Here is a 19,367-nt window from a genome sequence, read left to right as displayed (position 1 = left end):
AGCGCTTGTGAGAGGCTGAAGTCTTCGTTCTTCACGGGGGTCTTCATTCTTCCCGCGTGCCTCTTTACGCCCTTGGTTACTATCGCCAGCTCTTCATTCCTTCAACTGTCAGGCTGTACCAGAGATGCCCCCATCTCCGCAGTGCTGGGGCGGTGGGGTGGAAGGAATGGCTAGCAGAAGGCCTGGTTGGGGGTGGGGATGAGGGTGGGCGCAACAGGAAAAGATGTTCGTAATAGAGGTTACTGAACTGGGGTGGGGTAAGAATGAGGAGCTGATTAGTGAACACAGTAGGGGTATTTCCCAGCACGGGTATTGAGGGTTTTATGGTGGGTAGGAAGGGAAGTCGGCCTGGAGGACTTGGAAATATGTTGTAGGTGGTTTTTTTAGAGAAGGAGGAGGGATCTAGCACTAAGTGCCACTAGGTGCTGATGTCACCTTTGAGGAGAGATGTGTTGAAGAGGAGGAGAGTTGAGGCAGCTCCTCAGTACTTGTTCGTGGAGAGCAAGTGGTTAAGGGGGCTGTCCTTAGCCTGATGAATCCCTCCTGGTGTGAGCTTTAGAAGGCTGCTCCAGGAGCCAGGTTTCAGGGACTCCCTGCAGTCCTTTCCAGAGTTGTTGGAATTGGCTCTTAGTACTTTATTCAATATTGAGTAAACATTTATTGGGCACTTACTACATGCCAGACACCATGCTAGATAGACATTCGCTCATCGAAAAGCAGGTAAAGGCCATGGAGCAGCTAAATGGTGCCTGAAATAGGCACACATCCTCCTATATACAATTTAGTGGAACGGCAGAAACAAAAAAAAAAAAAAAAAAAAAAAAACCAACAACAAAAAAACCAACAACAGCAACAACAAAACCATCAGGATTTTAACCCACAGAATCCTGGTCACTGTTAACTGGCCAGATAGTCTTTAGTAAAAATGACAGCTTGAATGATTTATATTGGCTATTTTCTTAGATTTTGTGCTAAGATCTGAGGAGGCTTTCCAAGAAAAATGATGTCTCAAAGTAATGAGATGAGTGATAGCACATTGTTTTTGGGGGTTCCGGGGGTTCTAGACACTGTGAAATAAAGACACCAACCATCTCCAGAAACGAGTGGCTATGGAGGCTGGCATGAGGGGAGTTTTGCGTGCTTTTGAGCATGTCGTGTTGAGCATGGATATGATGTCAGTGTATGAGCTCTGCCCAGCAGCTGGCTTGTGAAGGAAGGGTTAGAGAGACAGAATAGGGCAGCCAGTCAGGCTCATGGGTCCCCTTTGAGTAATGGCCAAGATCTTAGGATTGGAAAGAGTTAGGAGGGTTTGCTGGGTCTTTCCTGAGCCTCTGAGGATAGTAGAGCTAGAGCCGGGGAGTAGACGGTTAGTTGGGTTGGGACAGTGATGAGGCAGGAGTGAAGGTTCAGGAGGGCCAGAGAGCTGGATGCCAAAGGAATCTTAAGGTACAGGGAAGTTAACTGAGGCCTCGTTACACCTGAAATGCTCTCTGTGGGCCTCCAGGAGCTGTACTGTGTTAAGTTGGTAGAGGATTTGTTCTAGGAACATGGTGTGTTATACTGACTGACCGATATAGAGAGGTGGTGTGTGTGTGTGTGTGTGTGTGTGTGTGTGTGTGTGTATACACATGCATGGTGTGCATGTGTAAATGTGTATGTGTTGGGAATGAGGACTGAGAAAGACTGAGAGAGTAAAACCTGCCCAAGAGTCTGGGTCCCACTTAAGAAATTGGAAAAAATGGAGGGAGGGAGTGGGGTCAGAGGGAGAGACAAGTGTGTATTGCAACCACATAAGTCACCATCTGTCCCCCCTCTGGCCTGCTAGCTCACTGACCTATAATTAGCTCTGGAGGGCATACGGTGCTGGCTCACAGGAGTGTGGCACTTTGGGTGTCCAGCAGAGTCAATAACACTCAGGTGCTGTGGTCCTATGCTGAGGACCATACCCCAGGACCACAGCCCCTCTGAATTCTCCAGTCTGAGAAGGGTTCTGTATTGCTGAAGTGGAAAGGGGCCTTAGGTGCCTGAGAACATTACCAAGGTAGAGTTAGCTGGTGGAGCAAAGGGAGACAAGGGCTCTGAAAGAGAGAGAGAGGGTTATGTGAGACTTGAGGCCAGCAGACCTAAGGATTTGCTTTTGTTTACCCCTGGGTGGCTGCAGCCTGGCTTAATACTCCAATTGCAAACAGGTCGAGGCTGTCACATGGGGTCTTCCCTCCCATATGTTTTCTAGCTGTCCCAGAAGACAATTCTAGCACAGGGCAGCTGCATTCCCGAGAGAGCTGGGAACTGAGAGGCCTTGGCTCAGGGTCACTTTTTCTGAGAGTTTCAGTTGCTCCAGATGGTGCTTAGCACTGACCCCAGTGTAGAGCAGAGGCTGGTCAAATGCTGCTCTGTATTGCCCTGGAACGAGTCTAGGTATGTCCGTCTGAATCCCCACAAGAAGCCTGTTAAGTGACTTACAAGTTTTCTGTATCTGTAACATGACTCTTTCAGTGAGTATCGAAGTGAATTGAAGTGGTCTGTCTTCTGGTCCCCTGAGTTAGATGAAGCAGGTTGTCCTCGCAATTGAGACGTTTACCTTACAGCGGTGCGTGCCTGGGGACCCAGCATCATATTGTTCCATTCCACTGGGGGAACTGGCAGCAGATAACGTGACAATCTCTAAACCTGTCATAAAGCGGAGAATTTGGGTTTAGGTTTATGACCTTGAAGGTATAGATTTGTATATCTATAGGATGTATAGATTTAGTATATCGTATGTATTTTTTGTTATAGAAATATGTAACACGACATATGGCAATTTAAAAAGCACTCATCATTTTTAAAAATTTAAAAGGGTTTTAATTTAGTGTCTATGGGTACTTTGCTTGTATGACCATGCACCATGTGTGTTCCTGGTGCCTGTGGAAGTTAGGAGAGGGCACTGGGTTCCCCGGAGTTATAGATGGTTCTTAGCTGCCATGTGGATGCTGGGACTTGAACCTGCGTCCTCTGGAAGAGCAGCCAATGTTCTTTTTTTTCTTTTTTCTTTTTTTTTTTTTTGGTTCTTTTTTTCAGAGCTGGGGACCGAACCCAGGGCCTTGCGCTTCCTAGGCAAGCGCTCTACCACTGAGCTAAATCCCCAACCCGCAGCCAATGTTCTTAACCACTGAGCTATCTACCCTGCTCCTGAAATACATAATATATACATACATGCATACATGCATACATACATAAATGCATACATATACACGTATGTGTGTGTGTGTGTGTGTGTGTGTGTGTGTGTGTGTGTGTGTTCTGAGTGCTGGGGTCAAAAGTGTGTGCCAGCATGCCCTGCTTTGAAATAATATTTTTGTCATATGAAGTAGTTGGTTTGCATTTAGAGGGCTTTGTTGGGATTGGGGATTTAGCTCAGTGGTAGAGCGCTTGCCTAGCGAGCGCAAGGCCCTGGGTTCGATCCCCAGCTCCGAAAAAAAGAAAAAAGAAAAAGAAAAAAAAAAAAAGAAATTGTCTCTTCTGAAGGGAAATAAGTTTCCATTCACTTTAAGTAGCTATGGGTTTGTGTGTGTGTGTGTGTGTGTGTGTGTGTGTGCACGCACGCACGTGTATCTGTTTGTGTGTGTGAGAGTGCATGAGAGTGTGTATGTGTTTGTGTGAGTGTGTGAGAGTGTGTGTGTGAGTGTGTGAGTGTGTGAGTGTGTGTGTGAGTGTGTGAGTGTGTTTGTGTGAGTGTGAGAGTGTGTGTGTGTGCACGCACGCATGTGTATCTGTTTGTGTGTGTGAGAGTGCATGAGAGTGTGTATGTGTTTGTGTGAGTGTGTGAGAGTGTGTGTGTGAGTGTGTGAGTGTGTGTGTGTATGTGTTTGTGTGAGTGTGTGAGAGTGTGTGTGTGAGTGTGTGTGTGTGTATGTGTTTGTGTGAGTGTGTGTGTGAGTGTGTGAGTGTGTGTGTGTGTGTTGGTGTGTTGGGTGGAAGATGATCAGTACAATGGACCTTGGTGGATGGTTGCTTCAGAAGAATGCTTTTCCATGTTAACTCAGAAGAGGCGGGCTGAGATGGACAGCTGGGAAGCCTGGCTGTCTGAGGTTGGCTAGGACTAGTCCATGCTGACTGACATTCTGAGAGAATATGTGGGGTGAACCCGGCCTTCTCTCATGGACATAGAGACCTGGGCTTGGAGGCCCTGCAGCACATCCCTAATAGGCTGAGGTAATCAAAGGGAGGATTGGATCCATTCCTGTGACCCGGGTTCACATAAGACCATTGTGGTGTGTCTAAATCCTTGGCCCCGTAAGGGGCAGAGCACTTCAAGAGGAAGGTTTACTCTTTCATCCCCACCGCTCTCTCCTTTCCTCGAAGATATCCTCACATAGGTTCACTTAGACTCTTTCATGACAGGGCTGGAGACGGCTAATTGGTTAAGTGCACGGGTTGTTTTTCCAGAGGTTCTGAGGTCAATTCCCAGCACCCATACAGTGGTTCATAACCATCTGTAAAGGGATTTGGTACCCTCTTCTGGCCTGCAGGTGTACATGCAGCAAAGGACTTGTACTTAAAATAAAAACCAAACCTTAGAAAACGTGCTCCTTCATGACCAACAGTGTACTTTCATGACCAGGTACATATGCATGAGCTTTCATGGCCCCACTGTCCTTTCAGGACCATGCATGCGTGTGTGCATGTGTGCATACAGGAGTTCTTATCGTCTGGGTGCCTGCCATTACCACTTACACTGTGTGCATGCTCACACACCATGCCATGTAGTCACAAGCCCTGACGTAGAACTGCAACCACCCGTGTTTATGACTCACTCTTATGTTTATGACATGTTTACACACTCACCGGCTTTCATGCACACACTTGGGCCCCGATTGTCACGACTGTACCACATTGTCCTTCTCTTCCTAACTCTTACATGCCTATGCACACATACATATAGGTACCAAGCATTCTCATGACCACATGCTCACATATTTGATTGTGTAAGGACACATGACCTCCTCATCCTCTGTTTCATAAGCACACATACACCTGTTGGTTTTGAACACCTATGCACATGCACACGCGCATGTGCACACGTGCGTACCTTTTACAGTGCTTGCATTTCTCAGTGGTCCTATACTCTGACGCTTCAGACAGCTGTCAGCACTCTGACCGGGACTGTTTGCTGCAATGTGATAGCTCCTTAATCTTAACCCTGACTCACTAATGCAGTGACCTCTGAGCATGTTTTTTTCCCCATGCCAGAGAACCCTGTTGAACATTTGTTCCACACAGATCCCTGGCTTTGAAAGATTTTTATTTTCCAAATATACCATATGCTTCGTTTTGCTTCTTCTTTTGAAAACTATTCATGGACGCTTGTGTCAGTCGATGGCTCTGGTTAGCGTAAGATGCCTGGGATGACTGTGCTTAGGAATGAGAGATGGAGAAGCCGAGGGCTGGGCTCGGCATCTCTGAGATGTCTGGAATGTGGAAAACGGTGGACGGACCCCAGTGTTCGCTGTGGTTGACCCAGGTCTACTGTTCAGTTGCACTGATGTTCTTTCTGGCTCTCTGGTTAAAACTTTCCATCTTAGCAAAACAGGGGAATTGTATTTAGTATCTTAATAGATGGCACTCAAACCAGGGATTGCCAAGCCATGTTTTAGACCAACATTTCTTTAGTATGAATGAAACCTTAATCAAGTGTCCCATGAAACAGATGTGTAATCAATGAGACTGAAGTAAGAAAAGGGGATCTGTGGGCCGCTGAGATGGCTCAGCAGTCAAAGGTGTCATCCATGAAGACTTGACCCTCAGATCCCACAGTGGAAGGAGAGAACGGACTCCCGAGAGTTACCTATGCAAGTATACTATGGCAGAAGCTCCCCCGGCCTCACACACACATCACACACACACACAACTAGAATTGAAAAAGATAAAGAAGAAAGGTTAGAGCCCTTTGAGTTGGTTCCACCCTGGCTGTCCTTGAAAGTATGTCCTATAATCGAAGCACTCTGGAGGCCAAGGCAGGTGGATCTCTTGAGTTCAAGGCTAGCCTGGTCTACAGAGTGAGTTCCAGGACAGCTAGGGCTACACAGGGAAATTCTGACTTGTAAAACTAAAAATAGAAAGAGAGGAATGAGGAGCAAGGAGAGGAGAGGAGAGGAGGGGAGGGAAGGAGGGAGGGAGGGAGGGAGGGAGGGAGGGAGGGAGGGAGAGAGAGAGAGAGAGAGAGAGAGAGAGAGAGAGAGAGAGAGAGAGAGAGAACTATGTCAGAAAGTCCAATTTACAGCCTTTGGAGTTAGGAAGTTGTGACACTGGAATTGGGTGTCACAGAAGAGCTAAGCTGACAGGTGTGTAAGGGTAGACTTGGTTTCTACGAGTGTCCTGGTGTGACCGTCCACAATACTTCCGTCCACTGTCAAGAAGGACTTGTGTGGACTGTCCATTGTGCGCTCACAGAGGTGATATGAAGTATGTGGGAAGGAGAGACCCATCACCGTCTTCTTAGGGAGTAGCTGGAAAGTTGAGCTTCAGTGGCTCTGGCCCAGCAGAGCTTGTTGAGTAAGCCAGAGCCGCCTCCTGTGCCCAGCAGAGTGTGCCAGGTATTAGGGGAGCTGAGTGCTAAGGCTGGGAGCTGGGGCCAGCTTGTACTTGGGACATATTTGATACCCTCTCAGAGCCCCCTCAGAGCAAAAGCCTGTTGTCTCCTGTAAGCCCCTTGACAACCTGTGCGCTCCCTGAAGTGTTGTGTGTTATGTCCTTCCTTTGTCAGATTTAGAAATCTGAAATTGCACAGGCAAAAATCTCATTGCTGATCCTATAGAAGGTGCAGAGAGAACAGGACCCCTCTGAAGAGTTTGTGGCAGGCTGCTAGCTCTAGTAAATCTCATCCAAGACTTTATGCTCTGTGAATGGCTTCTAGAAGTCAGATAGATTTTGATTTTCTGACAGTATTTTGGGTGAGCCCAGCCTTGAGGGGTTCGGGAGCCGTGGGTGCTGAGTTGACACAGAGTTTGTATTGCTAGGGAAGTGGTGTCTGGGCTTCACGTGTGGTGACTGGGAATTGGACTGTTAGCTATCACTCCCATCTCAGGAGAGAATAAGCACCTTCCCACGGTCACGTGACCACCCTGCTCTAGAGTCTGCCTTTAGAGAGAGAGGAGTGACCCCCACGTTGCTGGTGAGGGGCTGTGGCTTTCAGAGGGCAAGTTAAAGGACCCTAATCCTGGGCCAGGATTTCCTCCTTGGAGTTTCTTGAAGTCTTATTTTATTAGGTATGGGTGTCTAGAATCATGCATGCACTCAGTTTCTTTCACATGAAGATCTGGTGTTAGAGCTTCCAAAGCTGTCCGGTGTTCTTATACAGATGACGTAAAGAAAGTTAGTGACAGGGAGAGGTATAAGTATAGGTCTGTAAAGGGCACCCCTCACCATGGTCAGGGGATCAGATAAGACTCTGCGTGACGGGTGGGAAGTTAGAAGCGGCAGGCCAGACAAGGTCTTGGGCGTAATGAACTGAACATCATCTTCCATCGGGGAGCAGGAGAAGCTTCTGGTCAAGCAAGAAGGGTGAGCAGTCTGAGGGCGTGAGCAGATGGTTGTTGCTGCCCCCGGGGGACTGAGGGCTGCCATGAGTCAGAGGAAAGTGTGGGTTGCAGTGCAGGTGAGCTGGAGGAGGGTGGGGCTGAGGCAGGAGCAAGTGATCTGGGTACTCGTGGGGCTATGGAGACGAATGAACACCTTGTGAGTGTGAAGGCACACACCTCCCCAGGTTTGAGGAGATTAGTGGAGGAAGGGTCCAAGCTCGCTCTCCACAGACTCCTATGTGTGTGAACAGGGCATTCTCAGGGACGACAAGATGCCTGAAGGAGATCTCTTTTGGTGTTAGGTACACCACGAATCCTGATTTTTTCCTTTTGCTCTGTCTCTGTGGGGACTTGCTTATGTGACCCCGAGTCCTGGTTCTCATATCTGAGACATGGTAAGAGGGGTTGTGTTTTCCTTGGGAGGAGCTATGAGGGTTAAAGGACCATTGCCCTGGCACATGAGGAACGCTTGTGCATCACCATCGTCTTCAACTTTCTGAGTCACCACCTCCATCCCTTAGTCTAGGGCATGTAAGAGCCTCTTCTTGTCCTGCTAGCTTTAGAGATGCTCGATCTTTGCCCAGCTCATGGCAGGAGCTCAGTTTCCAGCAGCTTTGCTGTGGCCCTGTACCCTTTGCTGAGCTGGGCAAGTGGTGAGTGAGGCTTGCCATCTGGTCAGGCAGTAGGGAGCCAGGCCTGTGTGAACATATAGCCAGCTAGAGAGCGTCAGACTGGAGAGTCCATCCCTCCTGTATGTTATGGAAAAATGGGGGTGGGGTGGGCGGGTGACTTTGGGGAATCCAGAGATGCCTTGGAGATTGGCTTATATGCTTATAGAGCTAGAGGCCTACTTTTCAGGCACCCCTCCCTCCGTAGCACACACTCACACCCACCTACTCACTCTTGAGCCTTCTGCCGTTCACAGCCTGCCCCACACCCTTCCTGGCAGATTCCCTTGCAAATGCTGGCTCTGGGGCCTGGCACTTTCGCCTCTGAATCAAGACCTGTGAGTTTGGGAGTTGCAACTTCTGCTAAGCTGAGATGATAATTGCACTATTTAAAGCAGGCCCTGGAACCAGGGAAGCCAGGTGTCTCCATGTGGCTCGGAAGTTTCTTCTGCTTACCCTCTCCAGTAGTGGTTGGGGTGGGTAGGGGGTCCTGCACGGACCTCTAAGGGTTTCTGCCTGGCACCTTTCTCTGGGTTCATCTCCAGCCAGCTCTACGTGCCATCTCACTAGAGGAAGTGGAGCTGCCACCTGCACCTGGCTTGCAGGGAGGCTGGGGAAAGGTTTTTGGCTGCAAAGTCAGATTCTCAGTTGTCAGAGTGGCCAGGAGGACGTGGGGAGGCTGGGCTGGACCACATAGCCAGGATCTTACACAGATATCCCGGTCTCATCTGCGGACTCTAGCATGGTTCTTAGAAGAGACTTTTCAGACAAGATGGGGTCGCCATTTCGTGATATGGCTTCAAACAGAAGGAGCTCTTCAGACGCCATTCCCAGGCTTTCGTTTGCCCAAGATGACGGCAATTCCTTCTCTGCTTTCTCCTCAAAGCCAAACAAAACAAGGGATGCAGGCTCCATCTTACAGACCACGCCTCCTGAGTGGTCCTGTGCCCAGGTTCACCCCACTGGCCTCTGGTAGAGCTGCACCCCGGATTTCCTAGGTCTGGCCCTAGACTTCTTCATTTGTGCTATACTGTAGGCTCCCCGGGAGCCTGGCACTGAAGCCATCTGCAGGGTGCTGAGAATATTCTCCCTCTCCCCACCCGCTCCCTCCCCCTTTCCCTTTCTCTCCCTCCAACCCCCCTCTATTGACCAAGACGCACATAGTAGGCCTTGCACATAGTAGGTAAGCCCTGTACCACTGAGCCAAGCTCCATACTGTTCTTGTCTACAGGACTGCTGCTACACTTTCAACAAACACCCCCCTCAAAAAACCCCTATGTGGTTGTGGGGGGGCTACAGAGAGAATGTGAGTGCATTGTTGATGAGTTTGGAGAGGGAAGGTGGGGGTCCTGGAGCCATTGAGTCTCTCAGTCTGGAGCACTCAGGGTGAAGGGGCTCTGAAGCACTGGGCGGGAGAAATTTTGGGGAAATTGCTGCTGTTAGCATCCCCTAGGGCAGTTTATCAGCCTGGAGTAGCTGTCCATCCTGTATTCCCAGCTGCTCTGAGGCAGGGAGGGAGCATAGGCTGTCTGACCACAACTTTCCACCTCTGTCCAGCTGGTGGGAAGGATCTCCACGGGAAGAGTTCATATCTATTTCTCTGTCTGGGAGCAGATGTGTTTGCCCTAGGTCTTTCCTTGTTCCTTTGTCTGTCCCTGCCAAGCCCCCTGTGCGTGTGTGCATGTGCGTGTGCATGTGTGTATGTGCACGCGCCTGTGTGTGTTTGTATGTGTGTGTGTGTGCGCGTGTCTGTGTGTGTGCGCGTGTGCGTGTGTGTCTGTATGTGTGTGTGTGCTTGCGTGTCTGTGTGTGTGCGCGTGTCTGTGTGTGTGCGCGTGTGCGTGTGTGTCTGTATGTGTGTGTGTGCTTGCGTGTCTGTGTGTGTGCGTGTGTGTGTGTGCGCGCGTGTGTCTGTATGTGTGTTTGTATGTGTGTGTGTGCATGTGTGTGTGTGCGTGTGTGTGTTTGTGTGTGTGTGTGTGCGCGTGTGTCTGTATGTGTGTCTGTATGTGTGTGTGCATGTGTGTGTGCGTGTGTGTGTGCGTGTGTGTGTTTGTTTGTGTGTGTGTGTGCGCGTGTGTCTGTATGTGTGTTTGTATGTGTGTGTGTGCATGTGTGTGTGTGTGTGTGTGTGTGTGTGTGTGTGTGTTACTGGCTTGAACTGTGGCACCTCTGGCTGTGAGTGCTGGGGTTTTCCAGTTGCTTCTCTGTCTTCTCCTTACTACAAGTTTGCCTGTTTTACCAGCACACTGTTTTTCTCTGTTGATTCGACCCTGCCAGTAGCCCACGTCGGGTCTCATACAGGATCTCGCCCCTCCTTAGCTGCTTGCCTCACCTGTTGAAGTGTACATGGGTTGCCCTATGTCTTTAGAAACGGTGTGGGTGAGGTGAGAAGGACCGCTCTACTTATGGTCTCCAGAGTAGCAACCATTCATTGTACTGGAACCTTTGTGCGGTTTCAGAGTTCTCCAGTGGATGACCCGAGGACATTCCCTGTGAGAACCGATGAAGCTGGTGGCCTAGCCCTGGGCAGGGAGGTTGAAAGCTGACAGGGGGCAGAGAACTTCCCAGCTGTGTCCTAATTTCCATGTCCAGCCTTCCTGTGCTGTGACCACTGGGCCTCATGACCTGGCTGGTGACTTCTGCTAGCACCAGCAGTGGGTAATTACCCTGCCCAAGGGAGTAGATTGCCGGCCATGAGTAGGCTGCCTCACACAAGGTCTCCCTCCGGAAGCACCCCTTTTTGTTCCCATCTCCATAAGGACATGGGGATCTTTGTCATTCAATCTCTGACAAAGAGGTGGGGGCTGTGAGCATACTAGTCCTCGTGCATTAGCCTTGGCAGACTTCACAAGAGGGAAGTGACAGACCAGCCTCATCCCTGACTTATGGGCATCCTAGCAGGTCAGCGCTCTCTGCCTGTCCTACTGTCCAGCCTGAGCCTCAATAAGACCTCAGCCATGTTATAGGAGTCCAGCCTCTGGGGATCTCCCATCCACAAAGCCCTTTAACCCTTTCTGTGCCTGTCTTTGCTTGAATGTGGGGGAGGAGGCTATGGGGGGCAGCGAGAGACCCCATTTCCTCTCCTTCCACCTTCCGGTCTCAGGAGGACTCTGGGCAGCCTGCCGGCTGCTCCCCTACCGCTGACTGAATCATTTCTATATTTGGCCAGCAAGCCACGTGGGTGGGAACCACTGTGGCTGCACTTCTGACAGCTGCAGGGGGTTAGGGGGGGCAGGGGCTGCAGGCACAGAGGCTAGGCAGGAGGCATGTGCATTCTGTGAGGAAACTAAGGAGGTGCCACCAAAGTGAGTAAGCCCTGAGAAGGGCAGGGCCAACACCCCTCATCCTCTCTCACTCTGGTTCAGGGCCTGCGTCCTGTGCCCTTCCCCCATGCCTGCTCTCTTCAGCTGGTTCTCACAACACTCTCTTCTCCCACAGACCACACCGCCCTCCAGAAACCATGGGTGTTGCTAGACCCAGCTGGGATTCTGCCAAGCTCTGGTGCTCAGTCTAAGACAAGGGCTGCCTTCCAGCCCTGTTCGCCCAGCCTGTCATGGCCACACGCCGATGCCTCCCGCTTGTGTGGGGACACAGGGCACCCAGCCCCAACCCTGAAAGGTTAAGCCAGGCCTTCTGGCTCCATTCCACAGGGACACTGCAGGCCAGAGGCTCCTTTCAGAGCAAGAGCAACTGATGCCATGGGAGAAGCCCCTACCCAACTGTCCACTTGCCTGGCACTGCCTTTTCTGAGACCCACGCCCTGGGTCCTTCTGCAGGTGCCAACCCTGTGAGCTCCCTCCCACCCCCTGACCCGACACTGAGAAGCCTCTCTCCATTCCCATCATGTGTGAGGTGATGCCCACAATCAATGAGGGGGACCCTCTGGGGCCCCCCCACGGTGCCGATGCTGACGCCAACTTTGAGCAGTTGATGGTGAACATGCTGGATGAGCGAGAGAAGTTGCTGGAGTCCCTTCGGGAGAGTCAGGAAACTTTGGTAGCCACACAGAGCCGGCTCCAGGATGCCCTTCACGAGCGAGACCAGCTCCAGCGCCACCTGAACTCTGCCCTTCCCCAGGTAAGGTTCCAGACTCTCCCCAGCTCCTCTGAATTTGTCACCATTAGGCCCTTCACTCTCAGCGTCATTTGCATATTGGATCCTGGAGTTCACAGAGTTTTGGTCTTCATGTTTCTTCGTAAACCCTTTCCCTCCTAAGTGCTGCCGCCTAGATGGGCTTCACCTGGAGTAGTGAATGCAGAAAGAAAATCCGGCCGTAGGGAGCCCAGACGACCAGTAGGTGGCACCCTAGACCGGAAAGAAACCTCCTTTCTGAGTTGGCAGGGAGGGGACTCAAGGGAAGCAGAGTTGGGAGAAGCAGTAGAGATCATCCTTCGTTTCTGGTTTCCCCACGGCACAGATGAGGATGAGAGACCTCACACAGGTAACCATGGCTGAGCTGAACCTCAGAGCCAGGGCGTCCCATTCCGAGGTCCTCAGCAACACGTCCAGCAGCTACAACTTAGTCACCGTTTATTTACTGTGCACCTCCATTGGGCTCGGCTTTCTTTATTGATTATCAGCAGATTCCCACAGAAGCTCATGCAGTTAGTGCCATCACCCTGTTCTGTCAGTAGTGAAACAGAAGCCTAGGGGGAATCAGTCAGCTGCATATTGCTCTTCGGGGGGTAAATCGCAGCAGGAGGGCTGTGTCCAACTCCCACCCCCATTGTTGGTTGTCTGTCTTATTCCTCTTCAACACATGGACTCTGGAAATCTGAGTCTGCCTTGCCCATCACAGGCCCTGGGTAAAATATGCAAGGTTGGTCTGGAGAGATGGCTCAGTGGTTAAGAGCACTGACTGCTCTTCCAGAGGTCCTGAGTCCAATTCCCAGGGACCACATGGTGGCTCACAACCATCTGTAATGGGATCTGATGCCCTTCTCTGGTGGGTCTGAGGACAGCAACGGTATACTCATATACATAAAATAAATAAATAAAAAATTATATGCAAGGTAACATAGCTAACTGGGGAGAACTGAGATTTGATTCCTGGTTGTCCCAACCTTTTATATTCAGAGCTTCATTGTGGGGGAGGGCACACAGAGATGGGCAAGGATCTGATGGTTTTCAGGGAGGGACACTTCCATTCAGAGTGTGGAAAGACCCTGAGGAGGCTAAACCCTTTGGAGATGGCCTTTGGAAGTGGAATGTGACCTCATCGGGGGGTGACAGAGGCTGTGTAAGAGAATACAGTCCCTGCCTGGTAAAAGTGTGGTCCTTAGGTGGTTTGTTGATGTTTGGAAACAGTAGGCTACCCAGGTGGACTAAGTCTTAGGGTACACAGATAAGAGCCAGGCGAGAATGGTCTGCAAACTGGGAGGAGTTTGTCCTTTACTTTGTGGATGGTCTTGTCCTTTAGGGGATTCTCCTGGTAGCTGGCTATCACATGAGTTAGAGCTGGAAAGGAAGAGCACAGCATGCAGGGTAGAGAAACAGGGCAGCTGCCTAGCCAGGGGCTAGAGGAGAGCAGGGTGTAGCCCATTAGGGATGGATGGTATGGTGAGATGGGGCATTCCCTCAAGTCCTTTCTCTAGGTATAGGGGTGTGTGTGTCCCCGTATAGGTGTATGCGTGCAGGCTGAGGGACAAAGCAGCGTCAGGCTCAGGCCTCAGCTTCCAGAGAATGAAATATTGAGCTTTCCTTCTCTTTGGCTGCCCGCCTAGATAGAAAGGTAGAAATCAGGACTGGGGTGAGAAGTCCTCGGTTTCCCGCTCTGGCTCTCTGGTCTCTTGCCACTTCCCACAACTCTTCCTTCCCCTTTGCCTGGTCTGCAGTGACAAGTGCTTTGAGAGTCCTGCCTGTGGTTACAAATCCTTGGTATTTGCAGGGGGGGGGGTCACGGAGGAGGGGTGGGGCCCCAGCCTCTGCAGTATGCGTGAACTTCATGGCCACAGGATGCAGCCACTCACCCATCTGAGGATGGTTTTGGGGACAGTGATGCCATCAGTCTGGTAGGGAGTGGTGGGCCTGGAACTTCAAGGATGAGCACTCTTCCCTAGTTGCTTGTCCCCATAGAAGAGCAGGGCTTGCAAAGACCTCTACATGGCAGTGTGGGGAGTTCCCCCTAGGAAGGGACAGCTAGTGTATGCCACCAGGTGGGGAGCTGTAGCTTTGACTGGATTGAATAGGGCCCCCAGAAGCCAGGGTGGACGTCACAGGGCTGTGTGCCCTTCCGCTCTCACGTAGGTCCTCCAAGCTATTTATTATATTAGCCATCTGTAGCCTGTGAGGCCCTGGGGAGGGGCTGGAAGGAAGCTCCAGGGAATCATGCACACGTGAGCTGTACATATCACCTTCTATAAGGTGAGTGTATTATGGTCTCTGGCGACTGGAGAGGCAGGCCTAGCAGGGCAGACTCAGTGACTTAGTCAGTTTCTGTATGCAGTCCCGTTCCTTGGAATCCTAATATGTTCTTCATCTCCGGAAGCACAGGCTAGCTGCAGGCTCCCCGCACTGCAGGGGTTGTGGGGGGGGAGCAGGGTGGGATTTGAGGGAGGTGGGCAGATAAGAGGGTGAATGAGAGAAACCTACCATGTACTTGGGTATGCAGGGCACCAGTTGGAGGTGAACCCCAAGCACTGAAGGGCTCTGGGGGGGATTTCAGGAATTTGCCACATTAACTCGGGAGCTAAGCATGTGTCGGGAGCAGCTTCTGGAGCGGGAGGAAGAGATATCTGAGCTGAAAGCAGAACGGAATAACACTAGGGTAAGTAAGGGGTGGCCTGGTGTGTGTGTGTGTGTGTGTGTGTGTGTGTGTGTGTGTGTGTGTGTGCACATCTTACCAAAGGAGCAGGCGACAGCTTGGCTGAGCGGGTTCTGCCTCCCATCCTGGGGTTATGGGCAGACAGGGGTGCCTAGTTCCTAGCACTGGGTTCTTACTTGTGGTTCCTGGGTCACAGCAGGGTTGAAGTTCTGGGGAAGAGGCCAGGATAGCCAAGCTGGGGTCAGATGTTTAATTGAGGAGCAGCTCATTGTGGACATTGTGCTTGGTGACCCCGTGGACCCTGCTTTGTAGTCCTTGGGGAATATATCCATGGCCCTCTTTTCCTTTCCTCCCCTGCACACTGCCAGCTGCTTCTGGAACATCTGGAATGCCTCGTGTCCCGCCATGAGCGGTCATTGCGAATGACAGTGGTAAAACGCCAGGCCCAGTCACCTTCAGGTGTCTCCAGTGAGGTGGAGGTGCTGAAGGCCCTCAAGTCACTATTTGAGCACCACAAGGCCCTGGATGAGAAGGTACCCAGCTGCTCCACCCTTTCCCTAGCTCACCCAGGCCTCCCTGAGTCTCCTGTACTCATTTCTGTGTTTCTATGCAGAAATGTGTTGTTAAGGAGCTTGTCTTCCAGCTGCAGGACCCCTACCACTGGCCTGGTTGCCAACCTACTAGGTTCCCTGCGGGGCCTTTGCCTCTCCACAGACCCTTCACATTCTCCCATGAGGCAGACCAAACCTACGCTGGCTGCCCCAACCCGACTTCTCTGGGGTAGCTTTCTTCCCCACATCTCTCCTTACCCTGGGCAGGTTCGAGAGCGGCTCCGGGCAGCTCTAGAGCGAGTTACCACCTTGGAGGAGCAGTTGGCAGGAGCTCACCAGCAGGTAAGATGCAGTGTCCCACTGAGAAAGCCAGCTGGTTACCCTCTTTGTCCCATTGCGTTCCTTATCGGATATCTGCCTGCTGCTGCTGCTGCTGCTGCTGCTGCTGCTGCTGCTGCTGCTGCTGCTGCTGCTGCTGCTGCTGCTGGGGACTGGTAGCTGAAGGGTATTTTTCTAGGTCTCTTCTGTGACTTGTTTCTCTTTTTCCTTGTGGGGCTGTGTCTTATAGGTGTCTGCCCTGCAGCAGGGGGCAGGAATTCGGGATGGAGTGGCAGAAGAGGAAGAAACTGTGGATCTGGGACCAAAACGCCTGTGGAAAGTGGGTCATGGGGAATTGTTTAACAGGAGCCTGTATTCCACAGCACAGGAAGGGGAGGGCCCACCTGCCTAGGCTCAGCTGGATGTTGCTTGAATTAAGCTTGGGGTGTCCTATACTCTTCCCACTCCTCTCTCCCCTCCTCACTCCTCAGCAAGGTCATCTATAGGTTTTCAGTTTTGTGCTACCGCACATGATAAGCACGTCCGCACATCTTCCTGTGTGCGAGCATCAGGCAAGCTTCCTTAGGTTTCTAAGCCTTTCTAACCCTTATCTGCCCCTTCCTGGGTTACAAGAGGTGGAGCTTGAAGGAAAAACTAGAAACATATTTTTTAAAAAGATACAGAGGAGACCATGGGTATTTGGCCATTATCAGGAGTGAGCTACTAGGCTTAGTGGGAGGAAGACGTACCTGATCCTGGGACAGAGCTATGACTGTGGGTGCGGGTCCCTTCCTGCCAGCCTCCCTGGGATGGAGCAGGGTAGGGGTGGGCTTCTCTGACTCCTTGGCTGATGGCTCGCTGTCCCTGGAGGATGACACTGGCCGTGTGGAAGAACTGCAAGGGCTCTTGGAGAAGCAAAACTATGAGTTGAGCCAGGCCCGGGAGCGGCTGGTCACCCTGAGTGCAACTGTGACTGAGCTTGAGGAGGACCTGGGCACAGCCCGCCGAGACCTCATCAAGTCAGAGGAGCTGAGTGGCAAGCATCAGCGCGACCTCCGAGAGGTAGGTGAGGGAGGCCCAGGCCTGCTCTAGGCAACTGCATCTTGCTGGGTACAGGCGTTGACACTTGGCAGGGTCCAGTGTGAGGAGGGAAATGGGAGGATTGGGCCAAGGCCAGACACTGTCCAGCGGAGCACAGATCACAGGCCTTTCTGGGCCAGCGTAGCCAGGTGTTAGCGGACTGGTGACCTTTCCTCCCCTACCCTCTGCTCCGCCCAGGCTCTGGCTCAGAAGGAGGACATGGAAGAGCGAATCACCACCCTGGAGAAGCGCTACTTGGCTGCTCAGCGAGAGGCCACATCCATCCATGACCTCAATGACAAACTGGAGAATGAGCTAGCCAACAAGGAGTCCCTGCACCGCCAGGTAACTCCGCTAGATGGAGTGGGGTGATGTTGTACCTGACTAGGGGGGAGACCATTCTTTGGTGGCCACTTGGGAAAGAGGAAGCCAGGAACCTTGGACAGGAAAGAACCAAGAGTCCTCTGGCCTGTCACCTGCTCCCTGCTGGGGCCGGGGTGGAGATGGGTACCTAGCGCTCCATCTTGCCTTGCTTCCTTCTCTGCATTGCTAGTGTGAGGAGAAAGCCCGGCATCTGCAGGAGCTGTTGGAAGTGGCAGAGCAGAAGCTGCAGCAGACCATGCGCAAGGCAGAGACCCTGCCAGAGGTGGAGGCCGAGCTGTCTCAGAGAATTGCAGCTCTCACCAAGGCAAGTGGGCCAGGAGCCTGAAGTCTCCTCTCATCTCCTGTGTCCTAGGCTCTTTTGGAGCCTGGGAGACACATCAGGCTGGGGGCCAGGGAGTTGCTTCTCACAGTGAGACACCATTAAACACAGTACCTCGAGTCCTTCAGTCTCTCAGTTGGGAAGGTAATCCTGGCCTTTGCTCCTTTGTTTTGTTTTGAGATAGTTTCTCTGTGTAGCCTTGTCTGTCTGTCTGTCCTGGAACTCAGAGGCTGGCCTCGAACTCAGAGATCCGCCAGGCTTAAGGCAGAGTCCTTTAAGGAGAAGCCACTACAGGGACACAGAGGACACTTTCGTCATCATCTGGGCCATTCCAGCTGATGCCTCTTTTTTTGTTTGAGGCTGTAGGATTTTTATCTCAGAAAGATGAAACCCAAGGAGCGGGGTACCATCAAAGCGGGAGCAGGTAGAGTTTTAGGATGAGCATATCCTTCTTTACCAAACTGAAGCATTTTTGGCCCGGAGAGCATCTCCGGTTGCTTGAAGGCTGCAGCTTTAGAACGAAGCAGAGGTGGATATAAGTTTACCTAATGGAGAGGGAACTGTGGAGCAATAGTTCCTGAGAGGTGAGCAGGCTAGAGACCAATGGGCTCTGGAAGAGGAGGAAATGCTTGCACCTAGACCTGTGACAGCTTAACCAAAGAGTAATCCTGTCACATACGATGGGAGACTGTGTGCGGGTGCAAATGTGTGATCCCCGTAGGTCTCCCTAAACCCTGGGGCTAATGGAACCACTGTTGGCGTGAGCACTTGGCCTGATGTTTACAGATTTCCAGTGCGGCAGATGGGTCCTCCAAGGACTGAACTTACAGCCCAACAGTGCCTCTGAAGACCAGGGCCGTGTCTGCTTCGGCCACCGACTGTCCCTGTGATCTGAACCTCTCCCTAACGGCACCTCAGTTTCCTTACCTCTATGATGGTGGAGCCGCCAGGGTAGCCACTGTGATCTTTGCAGACTTAGAGAGAGGCACTCCATTTAAGTCACAGTAGAAGATGTCGTGTGGGGGTTGCTGGGCAATAACTGACAGGAAGGGATGAGCTCAAGTGAGTCATAGCAGGAGGATTTAAAGAAAGGGTTTCCTGACTGAGAGGGATGCAATGTTCTGGGTACAGATAAAACGGGGTCTCCATCTCTGGAGGCCACGGGCAGGAATAGCTAGCTGGTTCAGTAGTAAAGGTAATTGCCATGGTGAGATTCTGGCAATCTTGCTGCACTTCAGCATTTACCGTGGTTTATTCCCTTTAGTCCTTGTGAGGGTCCAATGGGCATAAGTTTTAAGGTTAGCCCTGGGCAGGAAGGAGATGGGAAAAGGATAGCCCAGTTCTGCTCCATGATGATGGGAGAGCTGATCCTGAGACCCTCATTCCCAAGACCATCATACACCAGGTTATGTGGCATATGGGGCCCAAGCAGATCTCCAAGGTGACCGACTGTCCATGCACCTAGGCTGAGGAACGTCATGGCAACATTGAGGAACATCTGCGGCAGCTGGAAGGGCAGCTGGAGGAGAAGAACCAGGAGCTGGCAAGGGTGAGGGCACCAGTCAGCCATCTTGGCCTCCTCTCTGCCCCCAGGGCAGGCTTACAGGACGGTCTGTGGAGGGGCACAGAGGAAAGACCAGGCCGTGAGAGACCATGTGTGTGTAAGGGGGGTTGGGGGGGCAGGAGGAGGCTCACAGAGTGGGAGGAGCTGGTTGGAAGAGT

General features: G+C 51.7%; 1 protein-coding gene across 8 annotated transcripts in view; it reads left to right on the top strand.

The window, feature by feature from the left end:
• The window catches only part of Ppfia4 (PTPRF interacting protein alpha 4), a 48,486-nt gene that overhangs the window by 494 nt on the left and 28,625 nt on the right, over positions 1-19,367 (top strand). For 7 of the 8 annotated variants that reach the window (XR_005492195.2, XM_063271978.1, XM_063271976.1 and 4 more), the window contains exons 2-10: positions 11,669-12,307; positions 14,895-14,996; positions 15,362-15,526; positions 15,812-15,886; positions 16,113-16,202; positions 16,733-16,924; positions 17,141-17,287; positions 17,496-17,630; positions 19,111-19,194. Coding sequence is in view for 7 of the 8 variants with exons in the window: in XM_063271978.1 (XP_063128048.1) it covers positions 12,074-12,307; positions 14,895-14,996; positions 15,362-15,526; positions 15,812-15,886; positions 16,113-16,202; positions 16,733-16,924; positions 17,141-17,287; positions 17,496-17,630; positions 19,111-19,194 (1,224 nt within the window). In the remaining variant the exon portion in view is untranslated. 8 annotated transcript variants of the gene reach the window in all.

Source organism: Rattus norvegicus, chromosome 13 (genome assembly GCF_036323735.1).
Source record: "Rattus norvegicus strain BN/NHsdMcwi chromosome 13, GRCr8, whole genome shotgun sequence".
In the NCBI taxonomy this organism is placed as follows: domain Eukaryota; kingdom Metazoa; phylum Chordata; class Mammalia; order Rodentia; family Muridae; genus Rattus; species Rattus norvegicus.
The sequence above is the reverse complement of the archived record's forward strand: the minus strand, read 5'-3'. Positions and strand labels throughout refer to the sequence as shown.